This window comes from Opisthorchis viverrini, assembly GCF_000715545.1.
Source record: "Opisthorchis viverrini unplaced genomic scaffold opera_v5_363, whole genome shotgun sequence".
In the NCBI taxonomy this organism is placed as follows: Eukaryota; Metazoa; Platyhelminthes; class Trematoda; order Opisthorchiida; family Opisthorchiidae; genus Opisthorchis; species Opisthorchis viverrini.
The window spans coordinates 472,408-486,182 of NW_008752025.1; the positions used below are offsets into that span (position 1 = coordinate 472,408).

General features: G+C 41.6%; 1 protein-coding gene across 1 annotated transcript in view; it reads left to right on the forward strand.

Moving 5' to 3' along the window:
* Window positions 1-3,612, forward strand: part of T265_15154 (hypothetical protein) — a gene marked incomplete at both ends in the record, with an annotated part of 12,328 nt that extends 8,716 nt beyond the window's left edge. The window contains one exon of the mRNA XM_009176814.1: window positions 3,388-3,612. Within this exon, the coding sequence (XP_009175078.1) occupies window positions 3,388-3,612 (225 nt within the window). The remainder of the gene's footprint in view (window positions 1-3,387) is intronic.
* Window positions 3,613-13,775: the final 10,163 nt, after the last annotated feature.

Consider the following 13,775-nt stretch of genomic DNA (forward strand, 5'->3'; position numbering starts at 1 on the left):
GATCTTCTCCCGAACGAGTTTTCCTAGAGATTCGTTGCCTCCACTCATTCGTCGGTCAAATCCAAGCAAATGTTACAAAGTGGCCCCACGAATTCTGCAACAGAATTCCCTTTTTCCATCGGCCCAAAGCGAAATTCTACAAAACATACATACTACTCGCGTGCCTCCCGATCAGTAGTATCACCGTTACACCACATGCACAGTTTGAATCTCACAAGGTTACTGCGGCAATCAAGAACAACAATGAGAATGAATGACCTCGAAAGGGCTTCGCGCACAAACGTAAATGCATACTTGTGTGTTTGACCAATTCTCTCTGAACAGAATTCAGTATTGATGCCATTGGCCATTACACGGAAGAGAATCTAAAAATATGTTGAATGAAAGCACTGGACGGTGCGGCGGAAGGTAAAACGCTCGTAATTTTACTGCTAATGAATGCCTAGCGATTGACACTAATAGAGTAGGCCACGTAAGCAAAGCACAAAATCCATTCAACGTATCGTCGTTTAGAGGAGAGTCAAACCAAAGTGCTGAAAACAAACTCAATAAGGACCTAAAGAGAAGCAAATATATCCAAAAGTGACAGCATAAAATGTTGCGAGAAAATGGTGCATTGTCTAGATATTGCACTCTTTGGTGTAGAAATATGTGCGATCGATGTTAATGTTAGTAACTCAGTTTGCCCATTGATGTTGTTCTGTTTGCATTGCTAGGCAAATGTGTTTGTAAGTGTCTCTTCGCCAACTGAGTTAGTGCGTAGTGAATCAGTAGTATGCCGTATTATTTGTACCGTGGGGAGTGTTGTGCTTGTGCGTATGCCTCTGCTATTTACGGATTTGGGGGTGAAGTCTGATTAACACCGTTTGTTTGGATGGTTGGTCTAGTTTGCTGGTTAGCCGCCTGGCTTTCTTACTGATTGCCGTCCGAATGACGTTAAAAGATTGCTTGATTTCGTAAACTCTACGTTGTCCAGATTGAATTTCTACTCCTCGTTAACTCCGCTTATTGAAAACACAGTGAGTGAACCATGCCTTCTAATTGTTGCATTGTGTTATCTCAACTCTCCACTTCAGTATACGGCAGCGGAGCATCGGTGGTGAGCACTGGTGGAGCACTGTCGATGATGATGATGATGTCACTTCAGTTTCCCCGTTTGTTCAACCGGATATCTGTGGTAGTCTGCGCTGTCACTTCCTCAAACAAAATTGTTTATGGTATTGTGGTCATATTCTACTTTGGTCTTTGAGTTGACTTCCTCAATGTAGCTGTTGGTTTGTGAACTATCAGCATTCCTTTTGGCTCTGGTGGCCGTGCTCTGAATTCAGGTGGGTTTCTGACGGTGAGTTTGCTCATCTACCGATGTTGTAGCTTTGGTTGTTGCTTCGATCAACGTTCATTTATATCATGTTTGACCTCATTAAATGTATTTGTGAAACATCATTTCCGATTACTCATTCTGGATGACAATTGAATCCTTTAAGGCCCCCGTATTCTATCAGATGATTCAGCTTAATTTGCGGAACTCAGACAGAAGGCTATAATCATATTACCTCTAGACGTTCTATCATGCCAAAGTTGTCTGTTCACTTACGCTATCTCCATTATACTCAAAGGAATGTCTGAGTGCTTTTTCTTCAGTCCACAGCGGTCTCAGTGATGCTACTGATGGTTCAGAAGTTTGCTGAGGTACTTGTTTCATGTGTGTATTATTGAGATTAATCTTCACCATCCTATGGCAGCATTCTGGATATTTTGGCTAGACTGAATCCAGGGACTGCATCCACTGCATGTAGCTCGAACCCTTGCGTATATTAAAAAAACAGGGCTGTATACCTTTCCAATTCCTCCGCTATTTTTTGGCTGTTGGCAGCTAGTACTGATTAATCCTGTTTTAAGAAATGTCTGAAATGCGTGTATCACGTATATTTAAGATACAAGTGTTAGGCAGAATTCCACACGGATCCCGCAATACCACACGTCTTTAGGCGCTGCTACGGCCGATAAGCCTGGCCCGCACGAGATTGGTCGAGAATTCGGGACGCTTGCCGGTCCGGCATCAAGACAAGATCTGATTGGTAAAAAATCTGGACCCAACAGCCAATCATGACCCAGTATTGGCCAAATGCCAGTTGTCAATGGCGCATCCAGAACGCGTCAGAACTTCCAGAAGGTTATAACCGCTTACGCTATATATACGAAGCACTGTACAACTGTTCTTGACTTCGTTTTGGGCATTAATAGACCTTGTGCCCATTTGGTGTTTGTTTTGACGTGAACGCTAGCTTGGGAGGCTCAGACCGAGAACCGTTACTACAACAAGCAAGTTCAAATCTGTGCAGAAACGGTCAATCTCTACAATAAGTTTTCACGATGAATACAGAATAAAAATATGCAGATTGTGATTCAACTCTATCAAGATATTTCAGATTCATTTATCCGGAAAGACGATACACGGATTAAGGTGGGGTTGAGAATAATCCAGTTTATGCGGATATCAGTGCCTGCAACTCAATATAAACTCCGTATTTGTCTGTACTGTGCCGAAAGTGGAAAAAATACATTGGTATAAATGGCATTCACCATTTTTTGTTAGTGCAAAAGGATCTGTGAATTTCCAAAGGAAATTTCATCGCGTAAGTCAAGCCAATCCGTGTTGAACGCCAGGATGCACAGTGCATAATATCAGCCGTATGTGATGACAAGCTGTTTTTCAAAGTAGTCATATTTTATCCCTGCCCATGTAACTGCAAGCCTCTGGAGCTTAATGACATGACCCATGATCTCTCGCATCTCATGGTTAATGTGACCGATAAAGTACATCATCTCCTATGTTCGCGCATTCTAAGAGTGAAGTGTAAAGAAGGATACATGAACTAGCAATGACACACGCTCCAGGCCTACCTTCAGCTAATCTGGAAGAAACAGCAGGTGGCTCAACAGCATACATCACTATAAATGATACATTGGTGAATTCATGTTCTATGCATTATCGTCATGCATGCTAAGAGCCATGTTGGTATCAAAAGTTACTGCACCCTAAGCTAATATCCACTGGTAAATATAAAACCATCATGTCCCGAAACATTTTTGAGCGAATCTGTTCCAGTTTCAGTGCGCGTAAATAGCAGACAATACTCCGTTCCTTCAGAGGAGAACGTCCGCAAAACCTATTCAAATCACTACCCAAGTTCAAAGAACCATCAGCACGAAACTCATCGATACTGCAGTAAACTACGCAGGTAGCGTGAACCCACACATGTTCCTCTGCGGACTGTTAATTTCTAGTGTAAATATCTGGGTTTTGTTAAGCAAATGTTTCGCAGAATTTTGTTCACAGTTATAGCCACAACATGATGTTAATATCGACTTTTGAATTATAATTAGTTAACTATAGAGGAAAATGTCGGTAGCTCAGGTAGCGTAGATGGTGGTCGTTGGCTGGTTCGCTGGTGGTTGTGCACAACCACCAACCCACCGCTACACACTCCTACGCTCCACAATAACGCACTGATGATGTCACCTGGATTGGTGATGAAACGTTTGCAATCAAATTGTCCAGCTCAGCGAACAAGCCAACGACCAGATGAGAAAATGTTTACGGGACCAAAAGTTCGTGTAAAACGTCCAGCAACAAACCATTAAATTCTGATTTTCGTTAGCACAAATCTGCTGGCAAAGTAAAATAGCCTTTAAAATTGATTTTCTGACGGACATTTTGCTATGTAAAATATTTTAAGAGCATAGCAAAACAGTACGCACTGGCATGAATGCATGTTCTATGCATTATTGTCATGCACGCTAAGAGCCAATCCGACACAAGAACTCACTGCACTCTAAGATAGTATCCACAGCCGACTGGTAAAAATAAAACCACTACGTCTCGAAACATCTCTGATAGAACCTGTTCCAGTGTCAGCGCCAGTAAATAGCAGATATTATTCTGTCCGCACAGAAGAGAACGTCTGCAAGACGTACTTCAATCCCTACCCAAGTTCGGAGCACCTTCAGCACAAAACGCATCGCTGCTGCACCAAACTGCACAGGCACCGTGAACCCACACATGTTCCCCCTCAGACTGTTGGTGTCTAGTGTAAATATTTGGAATTTTTGTTCGGCATTTTTTCGAAAAGTTTTGTTCCCAGTTATAGCCACAACATGATGCTAATATCGACTTTTGAATTCTAATTAGGTACCTCAATAAGAAAATTCTGAGTGTGTTCCATAATGAAGAAAAAGACAGCGGACGTCCAAATTAGACACTGAAATCACACGGACCGCAGTGTTTTTTTGCCAGAAACCATCCGTTGTAAAGCATGCTCAATACGAAACAAGAAAAATATTGCCTTTCCCATAGATACCTCTGTTTTTTTATCCTGCGCATTGACAACTCTAAACGCCTGCGCTCAAGGCATAATGAAAGTATTTTTTGGATGTTTGAAAACAATTCAGCGGGATACCAGTCCAAAAACAAAGCTTCGGATTTTACTGGAATCCATCTCTCAGGCGCTTAGTCTTCTGATGGACGGAAGAGCCTCCGGTTCATCAAAGTACCTCTGCGGGACTCCATAGTATCTGCGAGTATTCTTGCGTCAAACAGCTCATTCTCTGGCTGCAGCGGAGAGAAAATCTAATTGGCAACCTTCCGCACTTAATGTAGGGTTAGCGAATATACACTCATTTGCAAACCAATTTGGTTGTTTCGATAAACTCACCTGGAACCCAGCTGAATCTCTCGTTTATGACGTTCTCAGGCAACTGAGTGTGCTGCACCAGGCCGCCTCATGTTTCAGTCGCTACGATATTTGAAATATCGCAATACATGTATATCTTTGTAATGTACTACTCATAAGAACATCATAAACAAGAGATTCAGCTGGGTTCCAGGTGAGTTTCTAGAAAAAACCAATTGTTTTGCAAATGAGTGTATATTCGCTGATTTCGTGCAATTTGGTTTCAAGTATAACATAAGGTTGACGGAAACCCGGGGACTGCGCCTACCTGATGAGCTTCAAGAAGGGCGAAACCGGTCGTGGGCCGTCGATGGATTTTCAGCAACCTTATGGGTAGTACATTACAAAGATATTTATGTAGGGTTGTTTAACCTTTGACTAAAAGTCTTTAAAAGGTATCATCAAGACATAAGATACTGAGGTACTGTAGTCCATCACGAATGCCAAAATACTGCCCGAGAGAGGGGAAGCTGTTGTTCAAAAATCAAACCAAATAAGGAATATTTCAGATAATTTATGTCAAAATGTGTGCGCTTACTGACGGAGACGTCCGTATGTCAAGACCGTTTCCCACGTATTTCGATCGCCTTGGAAGCTGGTCCCCGAAACATTGGTCGTATGAGTCAATTTCAAACGTCCATCTGAGCATTGACAAAGTAATCCGACAAGTGGTGTAACGGTGAAACTACTGATCGGGAGGCATGCGAGTAGTATGTGTTGTTCTTAGAATTTCGCTTTGCGTCGACTGAAAAAGGGAATTCTGGTGCGGAATTCGTGGGGCTACTTTGTAACATCTGCTTGGATTTGACAGACGAATGATTGGAGGCGACGAATCCCAAAAAGACTTGTTCGGGAGAAGATCTGTGTCCAGTTTTTTGTAACTAAGAAGCAGATTAGAGTTTTGCTTCCCTGTTCAATGGTCAGTTGGCCTTTCCGAATAAACTCCGCAGCGAAGGCCTTCTTCCTTTCAGTGGTATTTAGTATCGGGTGGGTTTTCCGCTAGACACACGTCCCGTTTATCCAGACCCCAGGGTTAGTGTTGGCAAACGCGTATATACCGCATAATCCGAGAAGTAGATTAAACTTGAAATTCGTGATCCGGATGCCGTGACATACGAGAACGAGTGCTGGCCACACAGAGTGATATCTAGTCACACCTGCTTCCAAGTCTCTTACCACTAATGCGTTATCACACTTTGCAAGGCAATAATTAATAATATGATGTCGTATTCTGTATGCTTGTTCAAAGCAAAGCTTTGGAACATATCCACTAGCTCTGACTGCATCGATTCAACTACAAAGACTCATTTACAGTAATAAAAGACCTGATTTGCTTTTTTGGGGTTCGAAAAAATGGATAGTTTTGGCTCGGTTGAATAGAATGAAACGGATACGGTGAGTTATTTGTTCACCTCTTAAGGAGATGATTTAATGGGTGTATGGGCACGGCCATTCAAAGACTTCTGTGATCAATCAACCACATTTTCATCAGGGCCCCAACTCTAATTCCATAGATCTCGCAACAAGGACCATCGATTTGGTTATTCATTCAACCCAGCAGACTGTCCAACGGTTAGTGCCCGCCTGAAAGCTGCAACCGCTTCCGATTAACATGTGAAAGATAGGATTTGGTATGCACCGTTTTCCCACCTTTTCACGAAGAATGGCTGTGACCGCTCAATCTCAGTTTACCTCTTTTTTAGCGAAAAACCTAGCCTGTCGAAATCATTATCAGTACCGTCAAATTTCTTTCGAACGCACATAGCAAACCCGGTCAGCTAGCTACGGACGTGGAACAAAACGCCGAGAGTCTTTTGTTTGTTCTCCTAGTTGACAAACTGTTGTATGCACCTAGTTGCAATTGATTCTACAAGCACCCGACGCCTAGACTGATATCAATCTGTGTGCATCAACTATTCATAAAGCAAAATCACTCCTCCTTGGGCGCCCGTGGGAAAACTCACATCTTGAAAAGTGTTAAGTTTACCTACTGCCATCGTCCAGTCAGTTCGGTACTTCGAATATTGTGCCCTGTTTTATGATACCGCTCCTGCAAGCTTTCACAAATCAAGCCTTTTGTATCGACGTATGAGGACATATGAGAAGCTGCACTGGGCGTCTGACTTCTAGCCAGTAATGTTGAGCAACTAAAGTCTGACGGAGACCGCATGTTTCTGTAGTACGTCCTTATATATCGAACATCCCACTGACAAAGAGTGATACACATCTACGCTTCGACAAGCCATGCATGCAGACACATCATCCTCCAAACAAAACTACCACCCCATGAGGTGATCGTTGAGTTCGGCGTTTCCTAATTATCCTCAGCTGCCCATCAAATTTTGGCAATCACAATCAGTCTGGTTCACACGAGCGTTCCGTATTTCTGTTGCCTCCCAATGTTACATTGAGCTTTTATCCGTGTTCAAAGTGAGCATGACAAATTTGCACAATTTCTCAATTAGCTGAAGTATCACTTAGCTGTGCGATCAGCTGTGCATTTCACGGTCTCCAAAACCACTGTATGCTTGTTTCAGTTTTGCGTCATGTTGTTTGGGAGTTTAATCCTGGGTGTGTGAACTGACTGGATACTCCATTCAACTGCAGTATTTAGATATGTCACACCGGCAGCGTCAATTTTCCTGTTTTGTCAGTCTGATGGTTACGTAATTTTTGGTGACATTAGGTGGTCTTCAACGACAAAGCACGCTTTCGCTTCTCATTGACTGGTAGCGACACAAAACGATTGACTTGAAGGATGCTACACTTGGCCGTCATGAAAACCACTGAAGAACCTGTCAATTGTGGACTTATCACCGCCTGGACGGTAAGCAATAATCAATTCCATTGTCACTTTAAATGCATTCTAATGACCTAAGACGGGAACCAGAATGAAGGAAACAAAAGGAAGAAAGTTGTTGAACACAAGAGGTTTACTTATGCTCATTGACAATTCCCAATCCATTTAACCCTCCTGCGTCGTCCAGTTAGCCAAAGAAATCTCTTCTATTTTTCACTATCCTCTTGTCCCTATGTCCTCTTCTCTATTTTCGTCAATTCCTGCATCCGATTCTCCTTCCTCTTGTCCTTACCTTTCATCTTCTTCCCTCTACTCTTCTCTCCTCGTCTGACTATCTTCCCTTTCCTTTATCTCTAAATCTTCCTCGGCATCTTTCTCGCCCCTTCATCCAAATCATCGTCCTAAACGACTGCAAAATCTTCAGTTTTCTCTTGATTTTTCATGTTTTTGTCATCCTTTGCATTCTCTTTGTTCTGTTGTTTTCCTAATAATTGCAATTCGTTTTTGGCTTTCAGTAAATAGGTATTTGTTAATAATTTGTTAGAGGTTAGACCTATGTGACATATATCGGCATGTGTACACAAATCAATTTTTGAATACATTTCTAGGCTCAATTTTGCCTTACTGAGCATTTGGGGATTCCTACTTATGATACTGATTCAATTTGGATTTTTGGTTTTCTTAAGCTCTTTGTAGCGTTCAAAAGGTTTCCCGTTTACCGAATACTTCGTTTATTCAGTTATCATCTAGTAAAGCTGCTGAGAGTTGAGTCCAAATCGTCAGCTGTGGGGATGAGTATGTTTTGCTACCTTTCCCAGTCCGGATTTCCCCCAAAACCACTGCTAATTCGGATAGGTAATTCTGATATGCCAAGTCATCACAGGGATCACATCAGCTCTCCATATCCTTAATTTGATCAAGGAGAAACACCATTTTGTCGCATCATTAGAAAAAGCTCAATAGTCCAAGGCTCAGAAAAGTTTGACAAAATGACCCTGTAGGCAAACCCTCACCACTAGACGTGTTTATTCAACGTAAGTGTGACGCTGACATTCAGAACAATTTATTTGATTGTCTCTTCTTACTTTTCAAGGCGTCAATGACCATACCATTGCCACAACATTCGTTGCATTCGTTGATAATCGGGACCCCAAAAACAGAAATATATGTCCTTATACACCGTTTTGAACTAAGACTGTTATCTCGTTAAATTCACAATATCAGTCATGTTGGGTGGGGGGAGCACAAGAAAACCAAAACGACTAAGGGCGTCATTGTTACTGCTGGAGCACAGGTACCTTAAAAGCAATTTAGAACTCACCTCTACGCTCTACAAGCAACCTGAATTTTCAGTTATTCATTTATCAATAAGTCACGTCAAAAAATCCTAGTGAATCCTGCCTCGGTACTTGGTCATTTTTATCTATTTGACGTGAGTGTGCCACTCCATGTCCCCGATTGCGGGGATCAATAACTGACAGCCGGTGGTCTTAAAACACACATGTGGATTCTGACTAATAGACCGTCTGGAATCAATTTTCCATTTGTTTTTCAGAGCCGCCTAATGTGCGTAACGATCGTCTGATAACTGACGAACTAATAGATCCTAATTTGAGGCGAATTTACCTGAATCGTCTTCTAGAGGTTCTTCCAAGTTCTCCACCACCAGATGTGAATTCATAAAGAGACAAGATCGTCGCCTGTTAACAAGCTACTGACAGTTTCGTCTCTGGTACGGCGCTAGCAGTCGCACCCAAAATGGATATCAGACCGATTAGTGGAACAGAAAGATTTGTGTATTTTTCAGTCGAAATGTGTGAGACATGTAGCCAAAAAAACGTATAGCCCTTGCCGTGCGAGTTGAAACCTTTATTATCGTATTGTCGCATAAACCGACTACGTTTGACTGTTCATATGGTGATGCCTTATATTTCGCGTTGTAACAAAAATCTGGATGACGATAAAGTGATAGAACACTTGCAGTCATCCCAACAGGGACTACCCTAGTAAATAAAAAACATGATACTGCTGTACTTGAATCTAAATTTAAAAATACAATTAGCAGGAAAAGGGCGGACATAAGCATTTTTTTGTACTATCCCGCCAATTTCGAAGGTCGTTTTAATCTTAGGCGCTGAGATAATCAGTTCAACTATTAAGGGCGCGGAAGATGGAAGTTGCCCACAGTAGAGGGCGCGCGATATTTTTTATCAACTCACCCATCAACATCAATAGGAAAATGATGCGTACGTTCATGAGTGAACTTTTTTGAGACTAGTCATCTTGCTTCCAAAGTGTCCGGTAAATTCATGCTTCTTGTGAGGCGTGTTTGTTCCAGTTCGTATATAACCAATACACTGCAGGATGTCTGAATTAGTGACATTTGTCATTGCATAAATTAACATTACGGAGCTGTTTTCACCTAGCACGTGAGGCTCGATAAATAAGATTATGTACATGGTTGAAGCAGGACTGAGCAATCGACAGCATTATAACAATATGGTGAAAAATTAACGTTCTGAAAATTGTCGAACCACTGGAGGTTTTTACCACTTTAATCCCGGTGTCAATTAACGTGAAATAACATCACATACTTGTTTGTCAAATTGAACGTACTGAATTGTCGTGCGGTCCAACTTTAGACCCATGTGTTTTCCAAGAAACCGCGATAAACGTCGGGTTGATTTTATGGTGATGGCATGTTTATAACCTGGTTTATTGGTACCAGGTTTGGTCAGTTTTGGATAATATATTTTGATTCTACATTAGCTCATGATAGCGAAATGTATTTCATTACATTTTTGGAATTGTCCGTTAATTCTGACCCAGAGGAGTGAAATGTACGAATAAATTTGTGCTCTTTCAAACAACAGGCAAATTTAACTATTCCAAGTTGGGAACCGAAGGGTTCATGTTCTGTTTGGCTTGGGAAATGTAATCCATTGCTTAGAATGGAAGTTTTAATTTTGTCGATGAATGCACTTTCAGTCAGTTTGAGTACGTGTCGCGTTCACTGCTGATGGAAGCAAGCGGAATGTTTGCAGCTCAAAATTTATTTCCTTGTAATTAACCGAGTGCTTCAACTTTATCCACCAGTGTCTGTGTATAATGAACTATCCGAATGAACCTAGATGCATTACCCTAGGAAATCACCACATTCCACGTCAGAAGTTCATGTTGGCAAAATAAAGCTTGCGGGACTGGACGTAGCCATAAAATCTAAGCATTTTAGCAACCTGTCGGGAAAGACCGGAAATTTTTAAGAACGCAAAAAAACAGCTTAGTCTAAATCAGTGGTTAGGGGAAGAACTTTTCGAATGCCCAAATAATAATTCTAACCAGTGTTTAAACAGTTAAGTCTAACTCCATCTGCGCCTCACTAACCGGTGTGTGATTGGAAAAATCTATACAATCAAAAGGGGGTCCATGTTCCTTCGAATAATGGGATTGCCGGGCATATCAAGATATCATTTGCGAGTGTACCGGAAAAGAATTCATTCCTTGGAACAACAAAAACTCACATATAGGTCATGAGCGTTATCAAATGAATGTGGGGTTTTAATTTGTGGACACGCCGGTGCTTTCACAATCAAATGAGGTGTCTACTAATGTGATTGTGTGGAGGGGAACACAATGTGAAAGATGAAAACGGTGTTTTCAACACCAAATTCCTTCAGAGAGACGGAAGCACAGAGTCAGTGTGCTCAACGGGGAAGCACGTCACAGAACAAGTGGGAAACCTGCGTACCGATGCTAAGCAGAAATCAACTGACACTCATACATCCGGAGTGAGTTCTCCATGAACCGTACGTCATTAGGTTTGACGTAAAATACACAACAGGTGCTAAGTAAACATCACTTAACACTGGATTTTCCTGATTACCTGGATTCAGAGACTGGTGCCTTGTGAATTTGATCTGCAAATATATTGATTTCCTTCGGGATGCACTACATGCACTACAGAAAGCATAGTTGGTTGACACTCGCTGATCGCTCAAGATCCATTCAAATCTTACGGCGTCCGACAAAGCAGAATCTAAGGACAGTTTAGCATTCCGAGACATACTGAGCCCAAGACTCCCTAGGGGATTTTTGTACATCCTCAGCATAAATCAGGGCTGCACGAAATGAGCAGTAAATCCAGTTTCCTAGATTCTTTACTCAAAGTTTTCAAATGAGTTCTGGTATAACTTCTGTTCTATGGAGCTTGAAACATTCCTACAAACATTCCTGCAAAACTTCCGGCAGAAAAAGGAGTACGCAACTCAGCAAGCAAACGAGATCCATCGTTTTCATGCAAAGGGCAGAACCAACTGATATATTTTTTGTTACCCGCTTACTAGTGGTTATGTTGACAAGGAACGCAGAACTGTGCTATTGCGATCTTATTTCTTCGCACGCCTGCATTCATCCAGACCACTAGAAGAATCTCACTTCAAGTATACTCATCCCAGCTGTTTGATTGTCTAGACAAAAGCAACCTTTAATGGAGAAAAGTGCAAGGTACTGTGCAGCAACCATGCCAGTCAACCATGTGTCCGAGCTACATAGAAATGTTTGAAGTCGATGCTTTCCAGTGCGCTACTTTTTTCGGAACGACACAGTACAAGGGTTTTTGGATAGAACGAGAACTTATGAAATGCCTTTTACAAAAGTGATCCTTACCTCAGCAAATATCTTGTGGTAAACGCTCCCAGTGCTAACCCTTTCTTTGCCTCGTGTAAGCGAACGGAATGTTTTGGAATCAGTTACAAATTTTTCAGTGATTTTGATAGGTTCATGAGTAGTGATCCCCCGGAATTAGGATATGCGTCCCTATTTATGGTATGTTATCTCAAGTAACTTGCCATTCCTGGCCCCATTTATGTGCTATTATCGTGAAATACCCAATTAATTAATAAGTGCTGACTCCGGTTGACAGTTCTAAAACAGTACAGCTTTAGAAATTTTGGCTGTATTTGTCACACAGTGCTAGTTAGTGTGATCAGTTTTTTTCTACCAAGGACTTCAATTTGAGATTACAACGGACCCTTTGGGAGGGACCAGGCATGCCTTCTAAACAAAACCAAATTGGACATAATGTTCTAAAAAGGGTAACCACAATGTATTTAATCTAGTTCAACCTGACTAGCAGTTACTCAAGTGTTTGTGATAACTCATAAAAGCGGCTAGTTTCCCACCAGCAGACTGGGTTCATCCCGCTGCATTGCAGAAGGCCTCAGAGGAAGAAGAAAGCAGGATTAGAGGGAAAGCTGACCGTAGGTCGATTGACACTAGAGAAGCGAGAATCTGAAACGGCTTTTTTACACCACTTCAATGCGTCATTTTCCTATGCGGCTGGAATAAGTAGGGCTGTGGCCTCAAAGGAAGTGCCGAAAAGTATCTACTTCTCATTACAACATTTCCAACTGCATTTCTACGTTCTTCATAACTCGCTCGATAATGATCAGTTGGAAAATAAATGCTGGTGAAAGACTAAAACACATTGATATTCAAAGAGAACAAACCAAATACTCAGTGCAGCTAATTTGTCTCACCACCTGTTACGTCCATTAACGCAGACCCATTCCCAAACTTATAGGAATCGCTCAGAAATGTACTCCCGTTATTTCCGTTTATCTTCGCACTAACCCAGCTTCCTAGCTATTAGTCTGGACAAAAATCAGTGCTCTAAGTAACCAAAAGCACCATCGTTTCTCAGTTATTTTATTAAACGTCCATTCTTGCCTTGATGGCAAATTTTGCCCCAAAATGTTGATCTGGTTAAATTGCGGTCATGGGCTTAAACTTTGGGAAGTCAATCAATATCTGAAATGAGGTGAATGTATATTGGGGTATCCAAATGTAATCGATGTGATATTTCGATGGATGAGAACCGGAACAGAACTAATGACTATAGTCATACCAATTCAGGTTAGAGTGTTGGGGTATCGCGAGGTGCCAACAAGTTTGTCTTTGTTTGAGATGGCGAACTGAGATGGTCTCACGGGTTTTTGTTCAAAAATTGAACTCAGGATGCTCAGTTTCATGTTCATTCTATAAATGGAAATATCCAGGTTGATATAAACAACTTCTGTTAGACTAGCACTCAGCACTACGTTCTTGTCCATCTAACTAGAATAGTCCACATTTGTGCACATCCAAAGATTCTATCTTCTGGCGTGGAAGTAAAGTTTGACGGTTCGTACAAAAACATGAAAGACCATCCATGTTCCCAGCTACCTGATTATTATAAGTAGTAA